General features: G+C 44.6%; 1 protein-coding gene across 2 annotated transcripts in view; it reads right to left on the bottom strand.

Annotated features, from left to right (window-relative positions):
- Nucleotides 1-24,817, bottom strand: part of PLB1 (phospholipase B1) — an 85,352-nt gene that overhangs the window by 41,701 nt on the left and 18,834 nt on the right. For both annotated transcript variants that reach the window (XM_030214675.1, XM_030214676.1), the window contains exons 5-8: nt 23,598-23,665; nt 20,576-20,619; nt 14,035-14,155; nt 11,084-11,135 (exon numbers count right to left, since the gene is read on the bottom strand). In XM_030214675.1, coding sequence (XP_030070535.1) covers nt 11,084-11,135; nt 14,035-14,155; nt 20,576-20,619; nt 23,598-23,665 — 285 coding nt within the window. The remainder of the gene's footprint in view (nt 1-11,083; nt 11,136-14,034; nt 14,156-20,575; nt 20,620-23,597; nt 23,666-24,817) is intronic.

Genomic DNA, 24,817 nt, shown 5'->3' with positions numbered 1-24,817 from the left:
ACAGACAGCCCCCACCTTTCCACATCTACTATTGCCTTCACTCTGTGTGTGCGACACTTACTTTCGATCTTGTGCTGAGACCGTTATCTACGAGATTTTGTTTTTTAATGTCTCGAGACTGTCCCTTTTACTATTCCTCCTCATTCTTTCTATTGGACTTCTTATAACTTTCTTTTTTGCTGAAAACAGTAATTACGGTGTTCAGCTTTGTAGCTGCTTACCGTCGTCCTACTGCTGTTTCCCCTTATCTCTTTAAGTATATAAATGTTTCCTATCTGTGGTTGTTTTAAACTTCCTTGCTTTATATGACGTTTATATTTTCCCTTTTGAGTTCATGGTGTATGCAAGAATAGTCTGTTCCTTCAGTTTTTTGCCATCCGTATCTAAAGCTTTGTGCACTACACTTCCCAGAAGACCCTAATCAGTTCCTTTCTCTCCGATTGGGTTAACTTTACACCTTATAACCTTTTTGGCTTCTTGTGCAAACTAGAAATCATTTTTTTGATTTCCTAGAAAACTTTTCTTTTTCCTTCTCAGTCCCATGTGGTGTGAGTTTTGATTCTCTTTCCGGAACAAAGCTTATTACATTACTAGTAACTGTCATATTTGATATATATACTCCCTCTTGGGCTTCGAATCTGCCTTTGTAAATCTATTTAAACTCGCTCGAAGAGGTGTAAGTTCTAAACCCCTTTTTCTCACATTTTTTTAATATCCTTATCCAGGCTTCCGTAACTGCCATTTCTTTCTGTAGCTTTTAAAGGTTTTCCCTAACAAGTGCTGTAGTTCACTATCTCAAGGACATGAGAGTCTGGGAAGCTTGCCCACTTTAGCTGCCTTATCAGTCCAGCACTGCTTTGGCAGAGGAGGCTCTACAGTTTACTTTTAAAAGCTCAGAAAGTGATTTTTTTTCCCCTTTTCCGTTCGTTTTTTTGTCCCTGTTTTATGCTGAAGTGGTACAACAGTCCTCTGTCAACTGTATTGCTCCTAAATCCATCTAACCAACTCCCTCTCATATCTTTTTCATATCATTCAACTCCGGTTTCCCCTCGAAATTGGTACAACTTTTTCTTCAACATATTCTCGACTTATGTAAGGGTCCTTCCCTTAACGCCGATGAGATTATCTGATTCTCTGGTATGTTTCCTTAGCAGGTATCATAATTGTAAAATTACTTATCTTTTCATGCCTCATGCTGCCAAGTCCGTTATACGTGCACCTCTGAGCATGTAAGATTGTACGGATGTATTTCTGCTTTCACTTTTAAAATTATGGCACTGCATCTTAGTCTTACTCTGCATTCTCCTTTTATCAGGGCATACTTTTTTCTCCTCTTTTGTGTCATTTTATTAGGACGTTGTCCCCCACTTTCCAAAATTTTCTGCTCATATTGCTTTGACTTTTGGGCGTTTCTTTCTTTTTCATTTCATTTCCCTTAAACAATAGACCGTCTGATACTCTAATGCTTTCTCATTCTGTCTCTGAGCCGTGATTTTAACCCCGAGACAGGTTTTTCTTTCTTTTTGTGCTGCAAGTGACAGTTTGATAGACCTTATCATGCCACACCATGTGGTTACAAAGTTTTAAAAGGGTATCTTTCCTTCAAACATACATTACTTGACTTTCCCCTTTAAAAACCAGCTTTCTCCTTCTTTGTCCTAGTGTGGTTTCCTGTGATCACATTACAATGCTTCTTAGCACATAAATCCTGTGGTAATCGTCTAGGAAGCCTTAGTCCGGAAGCTAAAAATTAACCCTTACTTAACAGAATCAAGCAATATGCTGGTAGTAATGAAATTGCCGTTTGAGAAGATGATGGCTGCGTGCCATGATAATACAGCGTTGCTTCACATCTCCAGTTATTTCCTGTTGGTTCTTTATAACCCAACCTTCTCTTTCCTTCTAATGCTGCAGCTGTCCTGTTTGTCATCATTTAGACACATAGTCACTGACTAGCATGTATGTTTCATGTCGTATCATTTTTGGTGTAAGCATCACATGTTTTAATTTGTTTTTTCCCTTTCACCTGTTTAGCCACAAGAGCTTTCAAAACTGTCTTTTTCACTTCTGACCTAATTGAATGAATGCCATTGTGCTTTATGTTACTACTTTCCCCCGTGGGCTTACATGTGTTCTATGTTGCTCTAAAATATTTCATTTTTTTTCCTCCCCTCTTGTATTTCATCACCTTTGAGATATGCTTTTGGGGTATGGACATGCTATACTTTTGTCATCTTCTTTTCTCCTCGTGTCACGCTATAAGCATTGGCTTGGATACCAATGCCTGGGGCATACATCCATCGAAGGTGACCCTTCAATGGATGACGGTATCGCAATTATTAGATTTTAAGCAGAACCCCATTCTATTTTCGGAATGGCCTGCATTCACTGAATTGGACTATTGCCCATATAGAAGTTACCGGTACAGATGCGCGCTGGGGATATACAGAGACGTCTAAAATCCTTTAGTTGCAAATTTTAGACAGGTTGACTGGGGCCCTATATTTTTGTTCTCTTCTAGACGAATATTTAAGCATCTATTGGGGGTTAGTGACAAAATGGCGAGTGTATTCCCATGTATGGCGAGTGTATTCCCATATTTCTAACCGGCGAAAACCAATTAGATCGCTGCCCTTTAATTTTAGAGAACTTATTTTCGCTGTTCGCTAAAATCTTTTTTTGGAGTTTTTGCTTCCCCCACTTTTGGGGTTTTCAATATGGCGAGTGTTATCCCATATCAAATTCATGGCGAGTGTTATCCCATATCAAATTCATGGCGAGTGTTATCCCATGTGCGATCCAAGGTGAGTGTTATCCCATACCAAAATTCATGGCGAGTGTTATCCCATGGTCAATTTCTATAGAAGCATACTCTGGAGGGCAGTATTTTTAGAGTAGGATATATATAGTAAGTGACACAACTGACTCTTGCACTATTCTTATGTTCATGGCTATCATTTCTTTGTTAATATAACCTGCGGCAAAAGCATTGAGCTTTCCGCCAATTAGTAATTTCTGTTCTAGGTTCCGCCACTGGAACGCTCTTGAAGACGCGTGAGTATAAAGGTGTTTTCTATACGCATGATGCATGTTTTCCTTTGAATGATCTTCCTTTGCACGTTTTTATATATATATATTTATAGAGGTACCTATTATAATTCTTTGAACTAGGATCCAACTTGAGATTTAATTTGCCATTTTACACTGCACACCTCCACCTATGTGGATTGCTTTCCCCTTATTCCTAATTCCATTATGTCCACTCAGTCCTCCACTAGCCCCCTGGAAAGAGTTCTCAACTTTTTCCCCGCTGATAAAAAAGAACTTTCCCGTTTATGTCAGACCTGGCATACCGTTTGGTCCGCCAAAGACCCGGGACTGGAATGGCCAACAAAGGGCTCATTTGATCCGGGTAAGCTCCAAGCCTTGGTCTGCTACAATGAATCCAACAAAACAGGAAAATCTAGGGATAAGCATTTAGCGGCTATTAATAAATTTATACTTATTGCACAAAACCAGCATGACAGAGCCCTAGCGAAGTCTGATTGCGATCAAGCCCCTTACCAAGAGGCAATAACACCTACTGCCCCACCACCCTATAATGCTGTTACCACTGCAGGTACTACCAAGCTCCTACCATGTGCAGTGGGATATACACCAATACCCCCGGGATATTGTGATAAACCTCAGCTACAGATTTCTCAGGGATCTCAGACACAGATCCCCTTATCTCAAGGATCTCAGACAGTGACACCCCCGCTACCTGCAGTATCTCCCGCTCCTATGATATTTGACCCACCCACTACCGTGCACATTGCCGGTGTTGTTGATCTATCTCTTCCCTCATCACAACAAAACTCAATCCCAATATCTCAGGGGTCAGCACAAACTCAGACGCCCTTAACCCCTTCAACAATACCAGTGGCTCAGACTGTTGCTCAGTCGCCCACCGCCACCACTGCTCCAACGATGCAAGCAACTACCCAGACCCACACTCTTACTCCACAACCACCTCATGTACATCGTACTATGGGAGGCTATGAGATTGAGATACCCCCACTCATTATTGAGCAATATCCTTGTGTCCAGCACCCTACCATCAATCAAATTGATGTGGCTGCCCAGACCTCCACTTGTCCTGGTCTAGGATCAGGATTGACCTCACACATGACTACCTACCCACATATGGGGCACACAACTCAAACATCACCTCCACCACTACGTTTGGACTCTTCTGTCCAAACTGGTCCCTTGCCCGCTGAATCCCTACAGTCTATCCTATCCCAATTGCGACAAATGGGTTTCATTCCATGTAGTCCTGCTACACAGACACGGGCTATTTGTCAGGAACTCTATGATCGGGGTTTCATTAAAACTCCCTCAGCTCCGAAAGACTCTTTCATACCCACTCTAGAACCTGAATGCTCTACTCCTCCTAGATGGGACCAATTGGGTGCACGCCCCAAGGGTAAAATTCCCCAATTAGCGGAGGAACTGGCTCTTCTCCGCCGTCCTCTCATACTTCCAGCCAAACCAGGTACCGGGGGTCTACCAAAAGTAATATCTTCCCCATTAGAAGAAGCATGGGAAATTTTAAAACAACAACTTCCAACTAAAACAGATTTGATGGATATTGGAAACGAACCTCCCCCAGTGCTAAGTTTCTCCTCCTCGATGGAAGGAGATTCTTCCCACCTTGACCTACCCAAGCCCCTTCCCCATGACACGTCGGTCCCTTCAGGTGCAGGCCGTCTGCCGTCACCCGGCCTCACCTTAGCCACTATAGGAGATGATCTCGTATACGTTTCAGAAGGACTTCGTTCCCTACGTAAATCCATGTCGGCACCCCCTGACACTATCGCATCTGCTACATTAAAATCCGAAATACCCCAGATACCCCAACAACATGATGTTATTTCTCATCATACTAGACAGCGTCATCCTCGCAGTTATCTTACTGATGAGGGATCTAGTCGCTGCCTTGCAGTCATTAACAGTCCCCGTCACCCTACAGGTCTGAATATCAGTGCAGAACCTATCTTATCTAGTCCGCCTAGCACACCTGCCCAATATGTTGCCTTACATGAGAACTCATGGCATTATGTCCAACCATGGATTGATAATCTTGCAGGATGGTCTGAGGCGCTCCAGCCCCAGTCTGCCCTCTTCCCACGTGAAGGATCCTTGCGGTCTGACAAGCTCTCACTAGTGAGGGATCTTATTTATGATCACCCTGACCCTCATTGGGATCAGAAAACAACACTCTACCTAATCCAAGGCCTTCAGGTTTGGAAAAGGTATGAGAATCAGTTTCCCCCAACCGCCTCGATTGATCTCCTTAAATCTTCATTGGTTAAACCTCTTGAGAAAGTAAAACTTTTTCCCCTGCTGAATAAAATGTCAGGTGGTGTCCCTCATACGGAATACACCCCACTTTCAGCTGTTGAATTAAATAGCCTCATACTACAGCTCCCGGATATTGCACTGGGAGGCAACCGATGGTTAAAGAAATTACAGGACATAACCCTAGGAACTACTTTGTCAGTCGGCGATATGAAAGCGCTCCTTGGCAGAACCCCACACGCTAGTGTCACTGACATATTCACTCAATCGGGATATGCAAAGTTTGTAACAGATACCCAGTATGACGGCAACCCTTTGACAGAAATTCAGACCAAAGTATTTCAGGAAATCCGGACCATGTATCCGACCCTTAAAGATTTTTCAGTTATCACTTCCCAAAGATGGGAAATGGATTCAGAACCTATTGAGGCTTATTTACTGAGACTCCAAGACCTATATAAAGAAGAGACAGAGGAAAAATTCGACTCTGATAATGCCCTCCCAGTATTTTACCATTTACTTAAGGGTACCTTACCTACAGAGATTAGAAATAAGCTGGAAAACACAGTGGGTCTCCAATTAGAAAAATGGCCTAAAATTCGTGAACATATCCTACATCATTGTAGGAGGCTTATTAAAAGCAAACAAGATGAAGAGCAAAATCGCAAAACAATACGTACTAATCTAGACGTATTGCAGACTGAAAACCTTAAAGATAAAAAAACCTCTAAGAACTCTGACCCTAATAGCAATACTCCTGAGACCTCTCCCCCTGTTATTGTTATGTATGCTGATCAACGCTATGACAATAACGGCCGAAATCAAGGCCCACGGCCCTACCACCCAGACCGTAGAACTGATTACCCAGAAGAACGGGGTCGACGCTCTCTACCCCAGCGAGGTCCCCCAAGGGGCCCTCTTGGGGATACTAGGCGACAACGAGACTATCGTTCCCGGCCTAGCCCTGATCGCTATCCTGATGTGCTCTGTTATCGCTGCCAACAATACGGTCATTATGCTGCTGAATGTCTTCAGACACAGCCATATAGATTTAGAAAACCGCAGGTCCGTCAAAATCCCCCAGAATGCCAGTCATTCCCTTTGTGGAACCCGGATCAACGCCGTCCGCAGTGACCTCTGATCTAGGGATCAATATTACCCACCCCATAATGACTAGGCGTTACCCCGAACCCGATTTGATTTTATTGCTCACAGTTACTCATAGTACTCAGCTCCTCATTTAGTATCCAGAAACCATTTCTCTGTATATGTGTTGGTGTGATGTTTCTGTTTCTATTGCAGGTAACATGTTTTTATTTTATATTTCTCTTGGTTTAATTGCAAGTGTATATTTATGGTACCATACAAATGACCTAACTAAGTCAGCAAGTTATTTATTTGTTTCTATGCATACCTTCCTTGGGGAGTTCTTATCAACTGCAGGGGTGAGCGATCCCCAGAGGATATTCATTTTATGTTTTTTTTATATATATACCTGAACTGACTTATTTATGCCATTTTACTTTATACGAGATCCCTTTTATATATAAGCTGTGTATTGCTCATTGTTAAAATGTTTTCTGCTTTAACTGTTGCGCTGCATAAATTGATGTGACATTCACTTTTTTAATTTATTCCATGAATATAAAGCCTTTATTTTTGATATCTCTTTATGGCGTGTGTGATATCTGAAAGCTTTTCATTATTTCCTTGTCTAAGAAAGAAGCAATATTTAATAACCATTATCCGTTATATGGAATAAATGCGGAAAATATTCCCTTGAACTGGCCATTCGAGGGAACATTTTGCATTGCTCATAGATTTTGTAGTATTCTTGGTGAAGCTTTCAGACGTAAATAAGGAAAATTATGCATTCCACTTTCTAATTCCTTTCTATTTAAAACAGGTTATCACAATAACCCCTGGAATGGCAACTATTGCTCTTTTTGTCTCTCTGTCTTTCACTGTGAGTGATTGTGAGAAAAACTGATGTAGATTATTTGTGTGTAACGGTCCTGGAATTTATGCTTTGTGTATTTAACTAACACCTTGCTTCAACTAACTCTTACCACGTGGTGGCTTTGTCTTAAAGCGATATGCTTCTCCCTACTTCTTTGACTGATTGAAAAGGTCAATCAAGTGGCTGCACTTTTTAATGTTTTTTCTTCCATTTGTCTTTTTCGAGGAACCTTTTTCTTGCATTGCCATCTGAATATGCCTTGCTGCAATTCAGATGTATAATATTTTGTTTTATTTTTATTTTCAATTTCTTTTATTTCTGTATGTAAGCCTATTTTTTTTTATATATTTTATCTTTTTTTTGGATTTTTATAATTTTTCATTTTCGATGCTTTGTTTCTTACCAAGCCTCTTTCCTGGCCCCCATTTATACCCACGACCCGCCTCCTAGCATTCTGACTTCTTTCAATAACTTAACCACATAAATTGCACTACTGGTCTGTTTAGGTTTTGCCTTTCCCCAGATGGATACAGGAATTCCGTTGACGTCCCTCACCGAAGAGACGACTGCTAGCACAGAAGAGCTACCCGATAATGTATCTGATCTGAAGGCTATGTTGCAGCAAAGAATCGTTAAATTAAAAGACAGATGCACAGACCTCAACATTACCTGGTGTGAGAAACGAGACATTATTCAGCGTGAGTTTCGACAGATGCATCGCTTGGTCCATGAGCAAGAGAAATGGGCTCTCCACTTACTGGAGTTACAAAAAGCTTTGGGCTCTACCCTTCCTTCTGAATCATCTAGCTCGTAAGTCCTGCTGGCCTCCTGCAGCTGAGGGCTCAACCCTTGGTGAATGGTAGTCATCGTAGGTGAAGATTCCATATCTATTGGCGATAAATTGCGACGCATTGCCCTCCATACATAAATAATTGAACATTTACCATCATCTCTAAATTTTAATTGTTTTTTTTGTAATCTTCTCTTTTGTTTCATATACTTTACCATTGTTATTTAATCATGTCTTTGTAATAATTACCAATCTGTCTTGCACGTTATGCAAGCCAGAAGTGGGGATATATTATGCAAATCCCAATTCCTAGTATTAAGAGGGTTGCAGTTGAAGCTCTGATCCCTACCAATCAGGAGATATAATTTCATATATACTATTGCTATTTATGTAAATTGGCTTTTCATTATTGAACCCTTCTGGTGTTTACTCAGCCGCAGAACCAGATGTTACGAGCCTAACCATCTCAAGACCGGCAACTTCCTTCAGCAAGCCAGCCTGAAAACCCAGCCCTGTTAGATCTTCCAGACCTCCGTCCAGATTCTTCAGCGCTTCCACCGCCTCAACCATGATCGATGAAAGAGAATTTAGAACTGATACTTAATTTGAGAATTACTGTTGCTGTTTATGGACATTATAGATTCATATTATGTTGTATTTTCAATTTAGCAGTAATCCTGTCTAGATAGTGAAAAGGTTTTATTTCCTTTATTGTTCTAAATGTTTTTCCAAGAGTTTCCCCGTTATTTCTGTTTATGTAATTTAAATTGAAGTCGATATTGCTCAGATACAAGGGTAACATCAAACCCTAATACTGGCTCTGATATCATAATGTAGGTGTAAACTCTGTTAGTATCAACCTGTTATGCAATTGTTTAACTTTGGTGTAGGCTTACTTGAGCTGCATGTCTTTCTGTAGGTTTGACTAAGCTCCAAGAGGGGTAACGGATATATACAATGCTTCCCATACTTCCAGGTCATTATGCATATGTCAAGATCCATGCATGACCTTGGTTAATATAAATTTTCCTAGGATTGACCATTTTTGCTGTATGAGGCAACCTCATACTTGCTATCCACTTATTAGTGCTCATGATTGGATGCCAATGATGAGTACTAGTAAGGTCCAGGAATCCCGACCTGTTTAAGGATTCAACCTTAAACAGCCTATTAGTATGATCCACCTGAAATTGCTATTACCCGCATACCTATATTTCATGGGATTTTGTAAATGAGCTCATGGATTAGTCCCATTCATAAAAACATTTCTCGCTACAGGTTTGAGTAAGTCTCAACCGAAAACTAAACAAATTGTACCAGTTGATCTTAAGACTCAGATAATTTGATGGCCTCATAGAATACCTTCTGGAACGGATGGTACCAAGGTACGTTAACCCTGGTGTCACCCTATGGGATAGGGTGAAGAGGGGAATGTTAATATATGGCCTGGCTTTAAGGCTACCACTGGAATAGTGATGGCCAAAGCTATGCAGCCTAAAACAACTGAAAAAGTACTGACTAGGCCAAACAACAAGTAAATGATTTAATATTTGAGAATCTGAAAAAAGCAGGTCTGAACAATGAGTCCTGCCACAAATTGGTACAATTTTTAATTCAAATACAGCACCTGTAATGAAAGAGTGATGGATCAGATGAATAAAATGGAGCTTATAATTTTTGTATAAAATGATACAGAGGTCATACAGAGTTCTTAAGATGGTGTGAAAAGTATTGCAACAGGGAGATGTGAAACTGTTATCTCAACGCTTCCCAAAACATGCTGATAAGACCGCGTGGGAAAGTATGATCTCAGAAAGTGAGAAAGATTAGGAGCAAGGTTTCTCACCATTCACTTCTATGGAGAGGTTTGTGTATAAAAGAGGGGAGATTTTGCCTTAGTTTTGGTCTCCTCCCCAACGCTTCTCTCAGACGGCAGGGCGCTGTGCAGATAAACCCAGAATCTGATGTCTGTATTTGTATCAACTTAAAGACTTGTCTTTGGGTAAGGAATAAAATGTACCTATCTATTTAAACCTATCTCTGTCTCTATTTTTATTGATTCTATCTTCTCTTTACCTAACATTTAGCCTACAAGGTAGATCACATACAAGTGATACTCAGTTTTGGACAGAAAGCAGTAGTTATGGGAATTAGTTTTCAATTACGGCTCCTAATGCCACTCCCTTATGATTGGGTGACAATGGAGGTTAGAGAAACTATACAGAACCTAATATATGAAATAAGTACCTTTAGTCCCCTGTGGGAAGGAGTCAGAAAGAGGTCTATAAGATGGGGGATTTAAACAGTTGCCAGGGAGATATTTAACGAGGATGACTTCCTGACCTGCACTGAGGACAGATAGCAGCAGAATCGGATACTGGGCCAGCATGATCAGAAAAAGTCACCAGACTACAAAGGTAGAAAATATCATTTTATTTTCATTATAGTGTTTGGAATATGTCCACTTTGAGAATCAGGTGCTCAATATTAAAAGTTTATATTTATTTACTTATTTATGGCATTTTATCCCACATTAAACATGAATTAGGGTGTTTTGTGGCTCTACATGAGAATTGTGATATTATGATCCCTTGTGTCATATTGTTGACGGTCTGCATTTTCCGTATGGGTGGTATATTGGTGTATTAGGTTCTGCCCAGTGTAATATTTATGGTACAGTAAGGTTCTTAGTGTGTTTTTGCACAAAGTTGTGCATAGTGTTTTGCAGTTGAGCGATTGTGGTTAGAATATGCTTTGAGCAACCACTTTATTCTTTGACATATGATGCATATCTAATATCTAAATTTAATAAAAGGTATTAATTGTGACTTTTATTTTTATTTATTTATTTTTTCTGTGTATCAGACAATTATGGATTTAAGCTCCACCCCTGGCCCCACCCCTTTAGCCTCCCCAAACAGTTGGGCCACTGACCGTCTATGAAGTAACCTGTTATTTCCATGAGAGATAAAAATCTAAAACCCTCTTACTGGATAGGTTTTCAGGCTGTCCACCAGATTTCTTGTCTGTTCAGGAAACTCACTGAAAAAAAGGAAGGCCAAGATTACTGACAGAATGCGAATGGTTGGAACTTCCGGAATTAGATAAACAACAGTGCAAGCTTGGTCACACACACACACACACACACACACACACACACACACACACACACACACACACACACACACACACACACACACACACACACACACACACACACACACACACACACACACACACACACACACACACACACACACACACACACACACACACACACACACACACACACACACACACACACACACACACACACACCACTTCCAGGCACAGTATGGCACCAATAATATTGCATGCCTCCATATCACCTTGCCAATGTGCCCCAATATGGCTCTGAATGCACCCCATCTATATGTGAGAGGATAATTTAATCTTCCTGCTTGTACCTTACTGCTGAGTCTGCCAACGACAAAGATAATTATAGGTAAACTATGACAGCAGTTTCCTATCTACTGATATAGAAACCAATGAGCTAAGACCAGGGCTTTTTATTGTGCTGGTACTGCATATCAGCACCTTTTTTTTTTTCTTGCTCGCTCATCCACCATCTCCCGCCTCTCTCCTGCGGCCGCTGCTGCTTCTTCCAACAAGTAGCAGCAGCAACAGGCAAAGCAAGCAGTAGCAGGTGTAGGTCTGCAGTGCTCGGTCGTGCACTGTCGGCTCTGCCGGTCCCCTGCCCCAGAAAAGGAAGTTGACATCAGAGGGGCAGGGGACCGGCAAAGCCGACAGTGCACACCCGAGCTATGGTTATTCCCCAAAAAAGGCAGCTTTTTTTCCCTTCCTTCCTTCCGTCCTCCATATTAGCATATTCATTTGCATATTGCTACTGCTTGCTTTGCCTGTTGCTCATCAGGAGATGCAGCAGTGGACCTGGAGAGAAATGATGAATGGAGGAAGGGATAAAAGGATGCTGGACGGAAGGATGGGACGGAGAAAGGGGGCAAATGCTAGAGGGAAGGATGGGGAATAGAGAGGGGGACCTGCTGGATGGAAGTGGGGAGGAGAAAGGGGCAAGCTGTATAGGCAGCAGGGCTTTTTTTGAGGGGGTACTCGGGGGTACTGAGTACCGGCTCCTGTTCCAGTGTCTGCTAAAATTGACCCATGGACCACAAGTTTTAATGAAAGAGCTCAGGCTCTATACACCAATTCTGCCTTGTCATAGATTCTGTGACTGGTTGCAGGGGGCCTGGCTATTGTGTGTGTGTGTGGGGGGGGGGGGCTGGCTATTGTGGAATGGGTCCCTCAGTGATCACCTCACCCCTGAAGGGTGGCCTAGCATTTGAGTACCGGCACCTCTTTTGCTAGAACAAACGCACTGGATAAAAGGGACCCATGTGTGGGTGATCAGGCCATTGTGACATCACTGATGAGGTTGGCTGTTAGCCATTGGTGGAATGAGGCATTATGACATCACATTATCAAAAGTGAGCCAAGTATAGAACAATCAAGCTAATTACAAGTTAACAGTAAAATAACGTCTTAACAATAGCTCATGTTGATAAGCCTCCTAAATGAAAGAAAAAAGAAATGCCTGTAGAAATCAAAATCACTGCTACATGTGAAAAAAGCAGGGCTTTTTTTGAGGGGGTACTTGGGGGTACTGGGTACCGGCACCTTTTCCATTGTCTGTTAAAATTGACCCATGGACCCCCAAGTTTTAATGAAAGAGCTCAGGCTCTACACACCAATTCTGCCTTGTCATAGATTATGTGACTGGTTGCAGGGGGCCTGGCTATTGTGGGGTGGGTCCCTCAGTGATCACCCCACCCCTGAAGGGTGGCCTGGCATTTGAGTATCGGCACCTTTTTTGCTAGAAAAATTGCACTGATGGGCAGACACAGTCAAAAGAGGGAAATTGAAGATTGGATAGTAAGAAAGAATTAAATGTGGACAGAGGCAGAAAATAAACTGAAGAAAACAAAGGAAAAGAAGGAGAGAAAATGACAAATGAACAGGAAATCCTGGCAATAGAGTTAAAAGACAAGGAAAGTAGAAACCAGAGACTGGGACCAACACAACTGAAACGAAGTATGTGGCCAAACAACAAAGGTAGAAAAAAGAATTTTATTTTTATTTAAGATAAAATAGTGTGGTAGCTGTGTTAATTTTTTTGTTTCATTTGTAGTTGTTAATTTGTAATGTAGTGAATGGAATATGTCAGTTTTTGAAATTTACTGGTGTTATCCTGTATGTCAGAATCTGTTTTTTGGGGGGGTTTCTGATGAATTTTTGTCTACATATTTTATTAGTTTATGGTCACTCTTAGGGGTTCTTTTGTTGGGCCTAGTGACTGATGTACTATTTTCAATGATGCCGTTTTATATGCGACATGGCTGGTAAAATGGGTGTGGCTATTGTGGGGGTGTGGCTACTGTAGAGGCAGAGCCATAGTGACTCTGCCCTTAAGGTTAGCCCTGTTTGAATACTGGTACCTTTTTTTCCTACATAACAAAGCATTGGCTAAGACCACCAGTTAATTTGACAGAGGCCAGTTATAGGCTTTTATGTTTTCTAAATTTTGAAATAAAATATCAGAAAAGTGGTTTATGAGATTCCTTGTTATCCTCCTGGGGATTCATCTAGGAACCCATGCATGGATCTAAGCTATGGGTTGTAAATTTCTTAAGTATATTTTCAGTTGTGAGAAAGTTAATTACTACAGAGATGATGTGGTGAATGATTGATATCAAAGACACCCTCGTGGGCTGAAGTTCAGTTAGTGGTATGGTTTGTTAAGGGCTCAGGGACAGTGACCAAAATCATTACTGAATACCAAGTGCCAAGCTGGGGCTAAATATATCAAACGATGGCTAAGCTCTCATTTTGGAAAGGAAGAGTAGGATAAGAGTTAGGAAATACAAAGATGATCTTCTTGACTTACTAAGTGTTGGCTCCAGTTACTGCTAGATTAAGGGCAGTGTCTTCCAGGGGTGATGGTTTAGTACTCAGAGTCCGTTTTGGTGCAGCGCCAACGAGGTTTGGATTGAAAAGTCTAAAGATATCTATGAACAGAAAACCAATCACAGACATATTAAAGATTGTATGGATTCCACGCCAACTAGGCCTGCAGTCATAGAGAACCTAATCCTCAAAAATCATTGTGTGACCTTCCTCTGGAGCAGAGACACTGCAAGGAATTTCTTTTTCTTATATTCTCCTGGTCTTATATAATAGTAACATAGTAAATGACGGCAGATAAAGACCTGTACGGTCCATCCAGTCTGCCCAACAATATAAACTCATTTTACATGGCATGCGATACTTTATATGTATACCCGAGTTTGATTTGCCCTTGCCATTCTCAGGGCACAGGCCATAGAAGTCTGCCCAGTACTGTTCTTGTACTAAAAGTTCTGAAGCTAATGTCGAAACCTTAAAATTTACACTCCAGCCCATCTCTATCTATTCAGTCACGATCAGGGCATAGACCGTAGAAGTCTGCCCAGCACTATTCTCGTACTAAAAGTTCTGAAGATTCTGGAATCCTAAAGAGTTACAAGATTCCGGAATCTCAATTAGTAGCAACTTTCCATGTAGAACCCCAGAGAGTAACATAGTAAATGACGGCAGATAAAGACCTTACGGTCCATCCAGTCTGCCCAACAAGATAAACTCATTTTACATGGTATGTGATACTTTATATGTATACCTGAGTTTGATTTGTCCTTGCCATTCTCAGGGCACAGACAAGAGAAGTCTGCCCAGCACTGTTCTTGTACTAAAAGTTCTGAAGATTCTGGAATCCTAAAGAGTTACAAGTTTCCGGAATCCCAATTAGTAGCAACTTTCCATGTAGAACCCCAGAGAGTAACATAGTAAATGACGGCAGATAAAGACCTTACGGTCCATCCAGTCTGCCCAACAAGATAAACTCATTTTACATGGTATGTGATACTTTATATGTATACCCGAGTTTGATTTGCCCTTGCCATTCTCAGGGCACAGGCCATAGAAGTCTGCCCAGTACTGTTCTTGTACTAAAAGTTCTGAAGCTAATGTCGAAACCTTAAAATTTACACTCCAGCCCATCCCTATCTATTCAGTCACGATCAGGGCACAGACCGTAAAAGTCTGACCAGCACAGGTTTTGCTTCCCAATTACCGGTGTCGCCACACAATCTCCGCTAATATTCCGCGGAACCATTCCTTCTAAACAGGATTCCTTCGTGTTTATCCCAAGCACGTTTGAATTCCATTACCGTTTTCATCTCCACCACCTCCCGCGGGAGGGCATTAGATATTAAGTACTACGTAGCAGTGCTATTTCTTTATGACTTTTTATGTTTACCACATGGAAGTTCACCTTAGGTGCTGTTTGCATGTATAAGTAGCTGACTTATTATAAAGGCAAAATGTATGTAAAGATTAGAACCCTCAACTCAGGTCCTCCGCTCCATGAATGATCATTATTTGATACTACCTAGTTCACGTACTGCGTAATTTGAAACTACCCGATGAAGTGCTTATTTTTTTACATCACCCTTCCTATGGCATAGCCTTCCTCTAATAATACTCAATGAACTTTCCTTTAAATGTTTTAAAACAGCCGCCCAGGCCTGGTTATTTCAACAGACTTATGAGACATGAGCAAGTTTAACTGGTTTATGAGGTTCCTCCTACCACCCGTCCTCTGAGAATACTTCACTTTCTTGACACCCCATTCCATTCTTCCCCCTAGAAGTGTACATCACTTTATAGTGAGCTCTTTTCTCTTTTGAAGAATTTTTCTTTTCCTCCTTTCCCCCCTAGTCTGCAAGCCGCCTTGTTCTGTACGTCAGCTAAGGCGCAGTGGCGTTCCTAGGGGGGCTGACAGCTGGGGCGGATCGCCGATGCGCCCCGCCCCCCGCCCCCCCGGGTGCAGCACAACCCCCCCTGGTGAAAGGACACTCCCCCCCGGTGAAGTAACCTGTTCCGGGGCAGAGGGAGCACAGAACGAACGTAGCAGACAGGCGCGCGGCACCCCCCCCCCCCCCACAGCGGCGTGCACCCGGGGCGGACCGCACCCACCGCCCCCCCCCTTGGTACGCCACTGCTAAGGCGGTATAGTAAATCTGTAATAACCAATTTTAGAAAAGGTTTAGAATGTGTATAAGCTGGCATGCTCTGGGTCAGCACCCGAAACCAGGCTCACAGCAAAAGTTTTAGTTTCTCACTGAGCTGGGCGCAGACCTGGGTCAGACTTGCTCCAGTAGGCCATAGGGTTTTAAATTACACTTTATCTTTATATTTCTTTGTTAGTCTGGGACATAGGAGCCAACTTTTCAAAATGATTGGGGGTGCTGAAATTTTTTTTTTTTTTACAGGCAGTGTGTCCCCCTCCCCCATACCTTAAAATTATATCTACTGCAGTCTTCACCTGGGCAGTGGCAGCGCCACTCATAGGCTGCCTGCAACCTGCACCAGGACGTCTTCCCTGAACAGTCCCACCCCTCAATCCCCCTGTACTGTGCAAATATAAAGAGATGCAAATTTCAAAAACTGACATATTTCAATCACTATTCTATAGGTTAACAAATAAAACAAAAAATGGAAAATATGATATCATTTTAGTGGACTAAATACATTTTTCAATTAGCTTTCAAAGGCCAAAACCTCTTTCCTCAGGTCAGGACAGTATACTGCTGTTATGGTATTCTGTTCTGACACAAGAAAGGAGGGTTTGGTCTCCAAACATTAGTCAAAAATGTATTAAAATTAGTCTAGTAAACATTACTTCCATTTTCTGTATTTATTAACACAGCTACCACACTACTTTATCCTAAACTAAAAATAAAATTCATTTTTTCCTACCTTTGTGGTCTGGCCGTTTACTGTTTCTAATTGTGTTGGTCCCAGTCTCTTGTTTCTTCTTTCCTCAATCTTTAAGTTTCCCCCCTTTCCATCCATCGTCTACCCCCTCTCTCCCCCTTTTCCTTCCAGCATCCGCCCCCTCTCTTCCCCCTTTCCATCCAGTATCTGCCCCCTCTCTCTCTCCTTTTCATCCTTCATCTGCCCCCTCTCTTCCCTCTTTCCATCCGGCGTCTATTTTCTCCATTCATGTGTAGTTTTTCTCCTCTTTTCCCTTTCCCTCATCTCTGTCAGTATGCCTCTCCTTCCTCTTTCTTCACTCTCCTCCATCCATATGCAACTCCTTCCTCTCTCTTCCCTCTCCTCCATCCATGTCCATCATTTTTCTTCTCTCCACCCCTCCATCCATGTTCATCTCACTTCCTTTCTTCCCTCCCCACCATCCATGTCCAGCATTTTCCCTCTCTCCCCTCCATCCATGTGCATCTCCTCCTGTCTTCCCTCCCCTCCATCCATGTCCATCATTTCTCCTGCCCTCCCCTGCATCCATGTACACCAACTTTCATCTCTCCCCTGCCCTCCCATCCATCCATGTTCAGCAACTCTCCTCTCTCCCCTGCCCTCCCCTGCATCCATGTTCAGCAACTCTCCTCTCTCCCCTGCATCCATGTTCAGCAACTCTCCTCTCTCCCCTGCCCTCCCCTGCATCCATTTCCAGCAACTCTCCTCTCTCCCCTGCCCTCTCCTGCATCTATGTCCAGCAACTCCCCTGCCCTCCCCTGTATCCATGTTCAGCAAATATCCTCTTTCACCTGACCCCTGCCCTCTCCTGTATCCATGTTCAGCAAGTCTCCTCTCTCCCCTGCCCTCCCCTGTATCCATGTTCAGCAACTCTCCTCTCTCCTCTGCCCCATGACCTCCCCTGTATCCATGTTCAGCAAGTCTCCTCTCTCCCCTGCCCCATGCCCTCCCCTGTATCCATGTTCAGCAAGTCTCCTCTCTCCCCTGCCCTCCCCTGCATCCATGTTCAGCAACTCTCCTCTCTCTCCTGCCCTCCCCTGTATCCATGTTCAGCAAGTCTCCTCTCTCCCCTGCCCTCCCCTGTATCCATGTTCAGCAACTCTCCTCTCTCCCCTGCCCCCTGCCCTCCCCTGTATCCATGTTCAGCAACTCTCCCCTGTCCCCTGCCCTCCCCTGTATCCATGTTCAGCAACTCTCCTCTCTCCCCTGCCCTCCCCTGTACCCATGTTCAGCAACTCTCCCCTCTCCCCTGCCCTCCCCTGTATCCATGTTCAGCAACTCTCCTCTCTCCCCTACCCCCTGCCCTCCCCTGTACCCATGTTCAGCAACTCTCCCCTCTCCCCTGCCCTCCCCTGTATCCATGTTCAGCAACTTTCCTCTCTCCCCTGTCCCCTGCCCCCCCTGTATCCATGTTCAGCAACTCTTCTCTCTCCCCTGCCCTCCCCTGTATCCATGTTCAGCAACTCTCCACTCTCCCCTGTCCTCCCCTGTATCCATGTTCAGCAACTCTCCTCTCTCCCCTGCCCCCTGCCCTCCCCTGTACCCATGTTCAGCAACTCTCCCCTCTCCCCTGCCCTCCCCTGTATCCATGTTCAGCAACTCTCCTCTCTCCCCTACCCCCTGCCCTCCCCTGTACCCATGTTCAGCAACTCTCCTCTCTCCCCTGTCCCCTGCCCTCCCCTGTATCCATGTTCAGCAACTTTCCTCTCTCCCCTGTCCCCTGCCCCCCCCGTATCCATGTTCAGCAACTCTTCTCTCTCCCCTGCCCTCCCCTGTATCCATGTTCAGCAACTCTCCACTCTCCCCTGTCCTCCCCTGTATCCATGTTCAGCAACTCTCCTCTCTCCCCTGCCCCCTGCCCTCCCCTGTACTCATGTTCAGCAACTCTCCTCTCTCCCCTGTCCCCTGCCCTCCCCTGTATCCATGTTCAGCAACTCTCCTCTCTCCCCTGTCCCCCCTGTATCCATGTTCAGCAACTCTTCTCTCTCCCCTGCCCCCTGTATCCATGTTCAGCAACTCTCCACTCTCCTTTGTCCTCCCCTGTATCCATGTTCAGCAACTCTCCTCTCTCCCCTGCCCTCCCCTGTATCCATGTTCAGCAACTCTCCACTCTCCCCTGTCCTCCCCTGTATCCATGTTCAGCAACTCTCCTCTCTCCTCTGCCCCCTGCCCTCCCCTGTACTCATGTTCAGCAACTCTCCTCTCTCCCCTGTCCCCTGCCCTCCCCTGTATCCATGTTCAGCAACTCTCCTCTCTCCCCTGTCCCCCCTGTATCCATGTTCAGCAACTCTTCTCTCTCCCCTGCCCCTGTATCCATGTTCAGCAACTCTCCACTCTCCCCTGTCCTCCCCTGTATCCATGTTCAGCAACTCTCCTCTCTCCCCTGCCCTCCCCTGTATCCATGTTCAGCAACTCTTCTCTCTCCCCTGCCCCCCCTGTATCCATGTTCAGCAACTTTCCACTCTCCCCTGTCCTCCCCTGTATCCATGTTCAGCAACTCTCCTCTCTCCCCTCTCCCCTCTCCCCTGCCCCCTGCCCTCCTCTGTACTCATGCTCAGCAACTCTCCTCTCTCCCCTGTCCCCTGCCCTCCCCTGTATCCATGTTCAGCAACTCTCCTCTCTCCCCTGTCCCCTGCCCCCTGTCCAGCATCAATGTTCAGCGATTTCTTCCCTGCCCTACCTCTTAAAACTAATTTTACCTGACTGAACGAAAGAAGCAGAGTACAGCCGGCTCCGTCTTCACCTTTCTTCTTCCCTCTCAGCTGTGGTCCCGCCCTCATTTCCTGTTTACGCAAGGGCAGGACCACAGCTGAGAGGGAAGAAGAAAGGTGAAGACGGAGCATGTACTCTGCTTCTTTCACTGCCGTTCAGTAAAATTAGTTTTAAGCGCTGGCTGAGCGGCAGGAAAGCAAGGAGGGCAGGTTTGAAAATATTGGGGGTGCTTGAGCACCCACAGCACCCACGGAGTCGGCGCCTATGGTCTGGGAACAAATGAATTTCACTCTCACTCCAAGAAAGGCTCCGGTCCAGGTTTTTTTAATGAATCAAACAGGAACTTTACTTAAATGCTGCAACAGGCAGCTTATCCAGACTTCATATATTCTGAGGGCAAAAAGTTCTTTCAATACCCAACAAGTCAATTTGTATCCAATTAGGGGCCCCTTTTACCAATCATGAAATTGTCACTTCTCTGTATAAGTACCGTCACTTGAATGTGGAGGCAGCAAAGTAATGAAGCTCTGTTTTATTTGTAGCTTTCTAAAATTGATGTTCCTACTGTATGTTCCAGCAAATATGTATTTATAGATATTTTATAGAAGGCTCTACATTTGGCTATGCCTTTTTGTAAGATATTAGAGAATCGTGACCATCCTGACCTAGACATCCCAGTTCCTACAAAACGAGGCTTCTACTGTACAATGGATTCCTCTCTCAGGCTATGAACCAACAATCCATATATTTCTAAATAGTTTGATGTAGAAGAAGTTGACTATTCTAACATCATATAGGGATGAGTTTGGGGAAGGATGTGTGGCTTCAGTTTATCAAAGCCATGGTTTAGTAATAAAGACAGAAACTGTACTGGGAGGAGGTGTAGATCAAACAGTACTCACTTGGAAGGGTAATAATGTCCGAAAAATTTCCATAGCCTCCAATGCTAAGAAACAAAGAACGTAAGAAGTGGTGTTAGACATGGAAGGAGAGGTAATCCAAGTGCCAATCAGAATTTTTGCAGAAGTTCAGGACAGGGCTGCTGAGAGACACTGGCAGGACCGCCCCCCACCTGGGCTGCTGCTGCTCCCCACCAGGGCTGTTGAGAAGGGGGGGCAGGGGAGACAAAATTCCCCGGGCCTCCAAGGGGGGCCCGGCGCCGGGGTCAGGCCGCTGGCACTGCAGTTCCCGGTCTCACCTGCCTGCCTCCTCGGCTCCGGGCCCCCTGCATTCGAAGCGGCAGTCACAGATCGCCTCTCTTCCGGCCTTCCCTCCCTGTGTCCTGCCCTCGCGGAAACCGGAAGTTACATCAGACGAGGGCGGGACACAGGGAGGGATGGCCAGAAGAGACGCGATCTGTGACTGGCGCTTTGAATGAAGGGGGCCCAGAGCCGTGGAGGCAGGCAGGTGAGACCGCAGACTGCAGCGGTGGGGGGAGCGACGGGGGACGGCAGCAGCAGGGAGCAGCAGGGGGAGCAACGGGGGGCAGCAGCAATGGGGGGGGGGCAGAGGCAGGGCGGCCTTGCCCTGGGCCCGGCCGAGTCTCTCAGCGGCCCTGTTCCCCACCCTCTTACCTTCCTCTGTCTGCTCCTCCTTCGGTCTGTTGTTTCTTCTTCCTATGTGCCAGGACCCAGTTATCACGTTAACGCAATCATCCGGATCCTGGAACACAGGAGCAGGAGAGAGACAGACCCGGAGGCAGGCAGACACCGCAGGAAGTAGCTTCTGCTCCCTCAAAACCAAGGAGATTCAAAATCTTGCCAGTGCTAGGCCCCCCCTCGGAGGCTGGACCCAGGGAATCTTGCCCCCCTGCCCCCTCCCTTGGAGGCTGGTCCAGGGGAATCTTGTCCCCCTCTCGACAGCCTTGGTTCTGGAGATGGCAATGCACAAAAGTGGAGATAAACTTGCAAAGGCAAATTCATGTCGTTCTTAATGTGTATCCAATGGATTCATGTGTGCTATTTGGCTTTTTAATATGCAATAGGTTTTTTTTTAGTTCAATTTCTTTATTAAAAATTTTCACGGTATATAATAAACATTAGATAATAACAATTTAAATGAATAGAAGTGTGTACAATATGTCAAGGTCATCTCAACATTGGATTGGTGAATCATTAGAACAAGAAAATAGATTAGGTTAGAGATCAAAAGCTCATGTACTAGTAACAATGAATCATGTATAAAACTGTGATCAGAATATAATGGATAATATATTACAAAGCAATATAAACCACAGCACACAAATTCTATAGAGCTTATCAGGGTGGCTTGCAAAACTCTTTCATAGTTTTATATTTTCGTCTAAACAGTGATTTTACATGAAAACACAGAAAAATGAGGGCAGATAAGACCATATGACTCATTCATACCATCTACCACCCTTCTTCTCCTCTAGAGATCCTACGCACTTATCCCAAGCTTTTTAGTGGAGGAATAGCCTTTAATGGTTAGAGCAATGACTGAGAATCAGGGAAGACTGGGTTCAAATCCCACTGCAGCTCCTTGTGACTTTGGGCAAGCCACTTAATCCTCCATTGCCTGAGGTGCAGAGTTAGGTTTTGAGCCCTCCAGCATCAGGGAAATAGGCTTGAGCTGAAACCTAAGGAGCCGTTTTACTAAGCCACGTAAGCGTGTCCTATGCGCATTAATTTTGAACTACTGCTGGCTACCGCGTGGCCCGGGCGGTAATTTTTTTTTTTTTAATGTGTATCCGCTACATGCGCCAGAAACGTTTCCGGCGCGCGGTGCTAACTGGGTGGTAATTGCCAGTGTACGCGCGCTGACGGTTACCACCCGGTTAACACGTGAGACCTTACCGCTAAGTCAATGGGTGGCGGTATGGTCTCAGATCCAAAATGGACGCGCAACAATTTTCATTTTGCTGCACGTCCATTTTCAGCCAAAAAAAAAGAGGCCTTTTTTGCAGGTGCACTGAAAAATGGACCTGTGCACGTCCAATATACGCGTCTACACCAGCACAGGCCATTTTTTTGGCGCAGCTTAGTAAAAGGACTCCTAAATCTCATCCCTTCTTTGTGTTTGTGTGTGTATCACTAATTTTCGACTGTGTTGCCAAATTATGCAAAGCACACAGTAAACTATGTGTGGGAAATGTTTCACAAACTGTCATTGCAAGTACGTTACAACTCAGGGGCATGTAAGTTAAGCATTTTCAGTAAAATCCCTAGGTAAGCTGCATATAGGGTTGCCATATGTCCGGATTTACCCGGACATGTCCTCTTTTTGAGGACACGTCTGGGCAACCAGGCGGGTTTTGCCAATCTGCCCGTTTGTCCGGATTTCTGGACAAACGGTCAGGCTGGTGGGCGGCCTGCCCACCAGCCTGCCCGTTTGTCCAGAAATCCGGACAAACGGGCAGATTGCTAGCCTCCCCTCCCCTTACTTACTACTGCCCTGGTGGTCTAGTGACCTCTTCCGCCTTCAGGGCAGGAAAGAGCCCCCTCTTTCCTGCCCGGAACGCTGCCCTGCGTGCTCCTTCCTGTTGCTGATCTCGGCACCGATTCAAAATGGCTGCCGAGAGTTGAAGTGACCTCGGGAGACTTCAACTCTCGGCGGCCATTTTGAATCGGCGCCGAGATCAGCAACAGGAAGGGTGCATGCAGGGCAACGCTCTGGGCAGGAAAGAGGGGGCTCTTTCCTGCCCCGAAGAGGTCACTAGACCACCAGGGCAGTAGTAAGGTAAGGAGAAGGGGGTGACGGGGAGGGGGGTGATGGGGTGTGTGACAGGGGGGAGGGGAAATGTGACAGGGGGCGGAGCGAGGGAGTGAAAGGGGGCGGGGTTCATGTGTCCTCCTTTTGGGGGGACAAAATATGGGTAACCCTAGCTGCATATGTTATTGAACTGATGGGCTATAAAGATCTACAGTGGGATAGGATGCAAACTTTGTAGATTCCACTACTCACCTCCAGGACAGATGGCGATACTCAAAGAGGAGTTCAATGATGTTGGTAGCATTTTCCCCAATGGCTGTCTGCAAAGTAACATCAGTGTTCGATGAATAAATACTACAGAGCAAAACATGGATATGAAAGTTTATTGCACCATATTAAAATCAGTCACTCAAAGGCAGCTGCAAACGACGACGTTGAAATCCCAAGTATTGTAAACAGGAGATACCAATAGGAGTTGGGTGGTGACAACGTCCATGGCCTTGACTGTTGAGATCCCTAGGGGAGGAATTTTTCTGCGTCTCTGCAGTGAAAGATGCCAGATTGTAGTACAAGGGAAACGGAGCGTTTTCTGTTGCACTCCCTTCTGATGGAACCATTTTCCTCGGGAGAAGTTTGCAGAGAAAAATTATATGACATTGAAGGACCTTTTTACTAAGCCGCGTAAGCATCTAGGCACGCCCAACACGCGCCAAAATGGAGTTACCACCCGGCTACTGTGTGGCTCTTGCGGTAATCTCATTATTGGCACGCGTCCGATATTCACGGCTGAAAAATAATTTGTATTTTCTGCCGCGCGTATTGGACGCACGCTAAGTGGCATTTGGGGTGCGTAGGTCATTACTGACCGGTTACCGCGTGAGACCACTAGGTCAATGGCTGGCGGTAAGGTCTCACATCCAAAATGGACGCGTGGCAATTTTCATTTTGCCGCACATCCATTTTCGGGCAAAATTTAAAATAGGCATTTTTCGTACGTACGCTGAAAAATAATTCTGCGCGTGCCCAAAACATGCATCTACACTACCGTAGGCCATTTTTCAGTGCACCTTAGGAAGAGATTGAAAGTATTGTTCTATCAGGCTGGGATGACTTGGCTGGCTAGTGGGAAGGCATTTGGAAGTTATGCATTGACTAGTTAGTTGTTCCAGATTTCTTTGTTTGAATTTGATTTCTTTATTCGCCTGAAACCCTGCTTATGGTCAATCAAAACCCTTAAGTGGCTTACAAATCATCTTAAAAATACAAAACAGATAAAGACCACCTTCATGTGCCCTCCCCAAACCTTACTCTCTGCCCCCCAACAATATATTCACCCTACTCTTCAATTATAAATAAAACCCTTGCTCTCTCTCATCCATCAAGTCTTGCCTAATGCTCCTTTAATGTTCAGTTTCTCTTAAAGGAACGTGCAGGACCTCAGGAGGAAGAAAGAGCACAGGGCAGGGAACGTG

The sequence above is a fragment of the Microcaecilia unicolor genome, chromosome 9 (genome assembly GCF_901765095.1).
Source record: "Microcaecilia unicolor chromosome 9, aMicUni1.1, whole genome shotgun sequence".
Classification (NCBI taxonomy): domain Eukaryota; kingdom Metazoa; phylum Chordata; class Amphibia; order Gymnophiona; family Siphonopidae; genus Microcaecilia; species Microcaecilia unicolor.
Note: the sequence above shows the minus strand (reverse complement) of the source record. Positions and strands in the feature narration are given on the sequence as shown.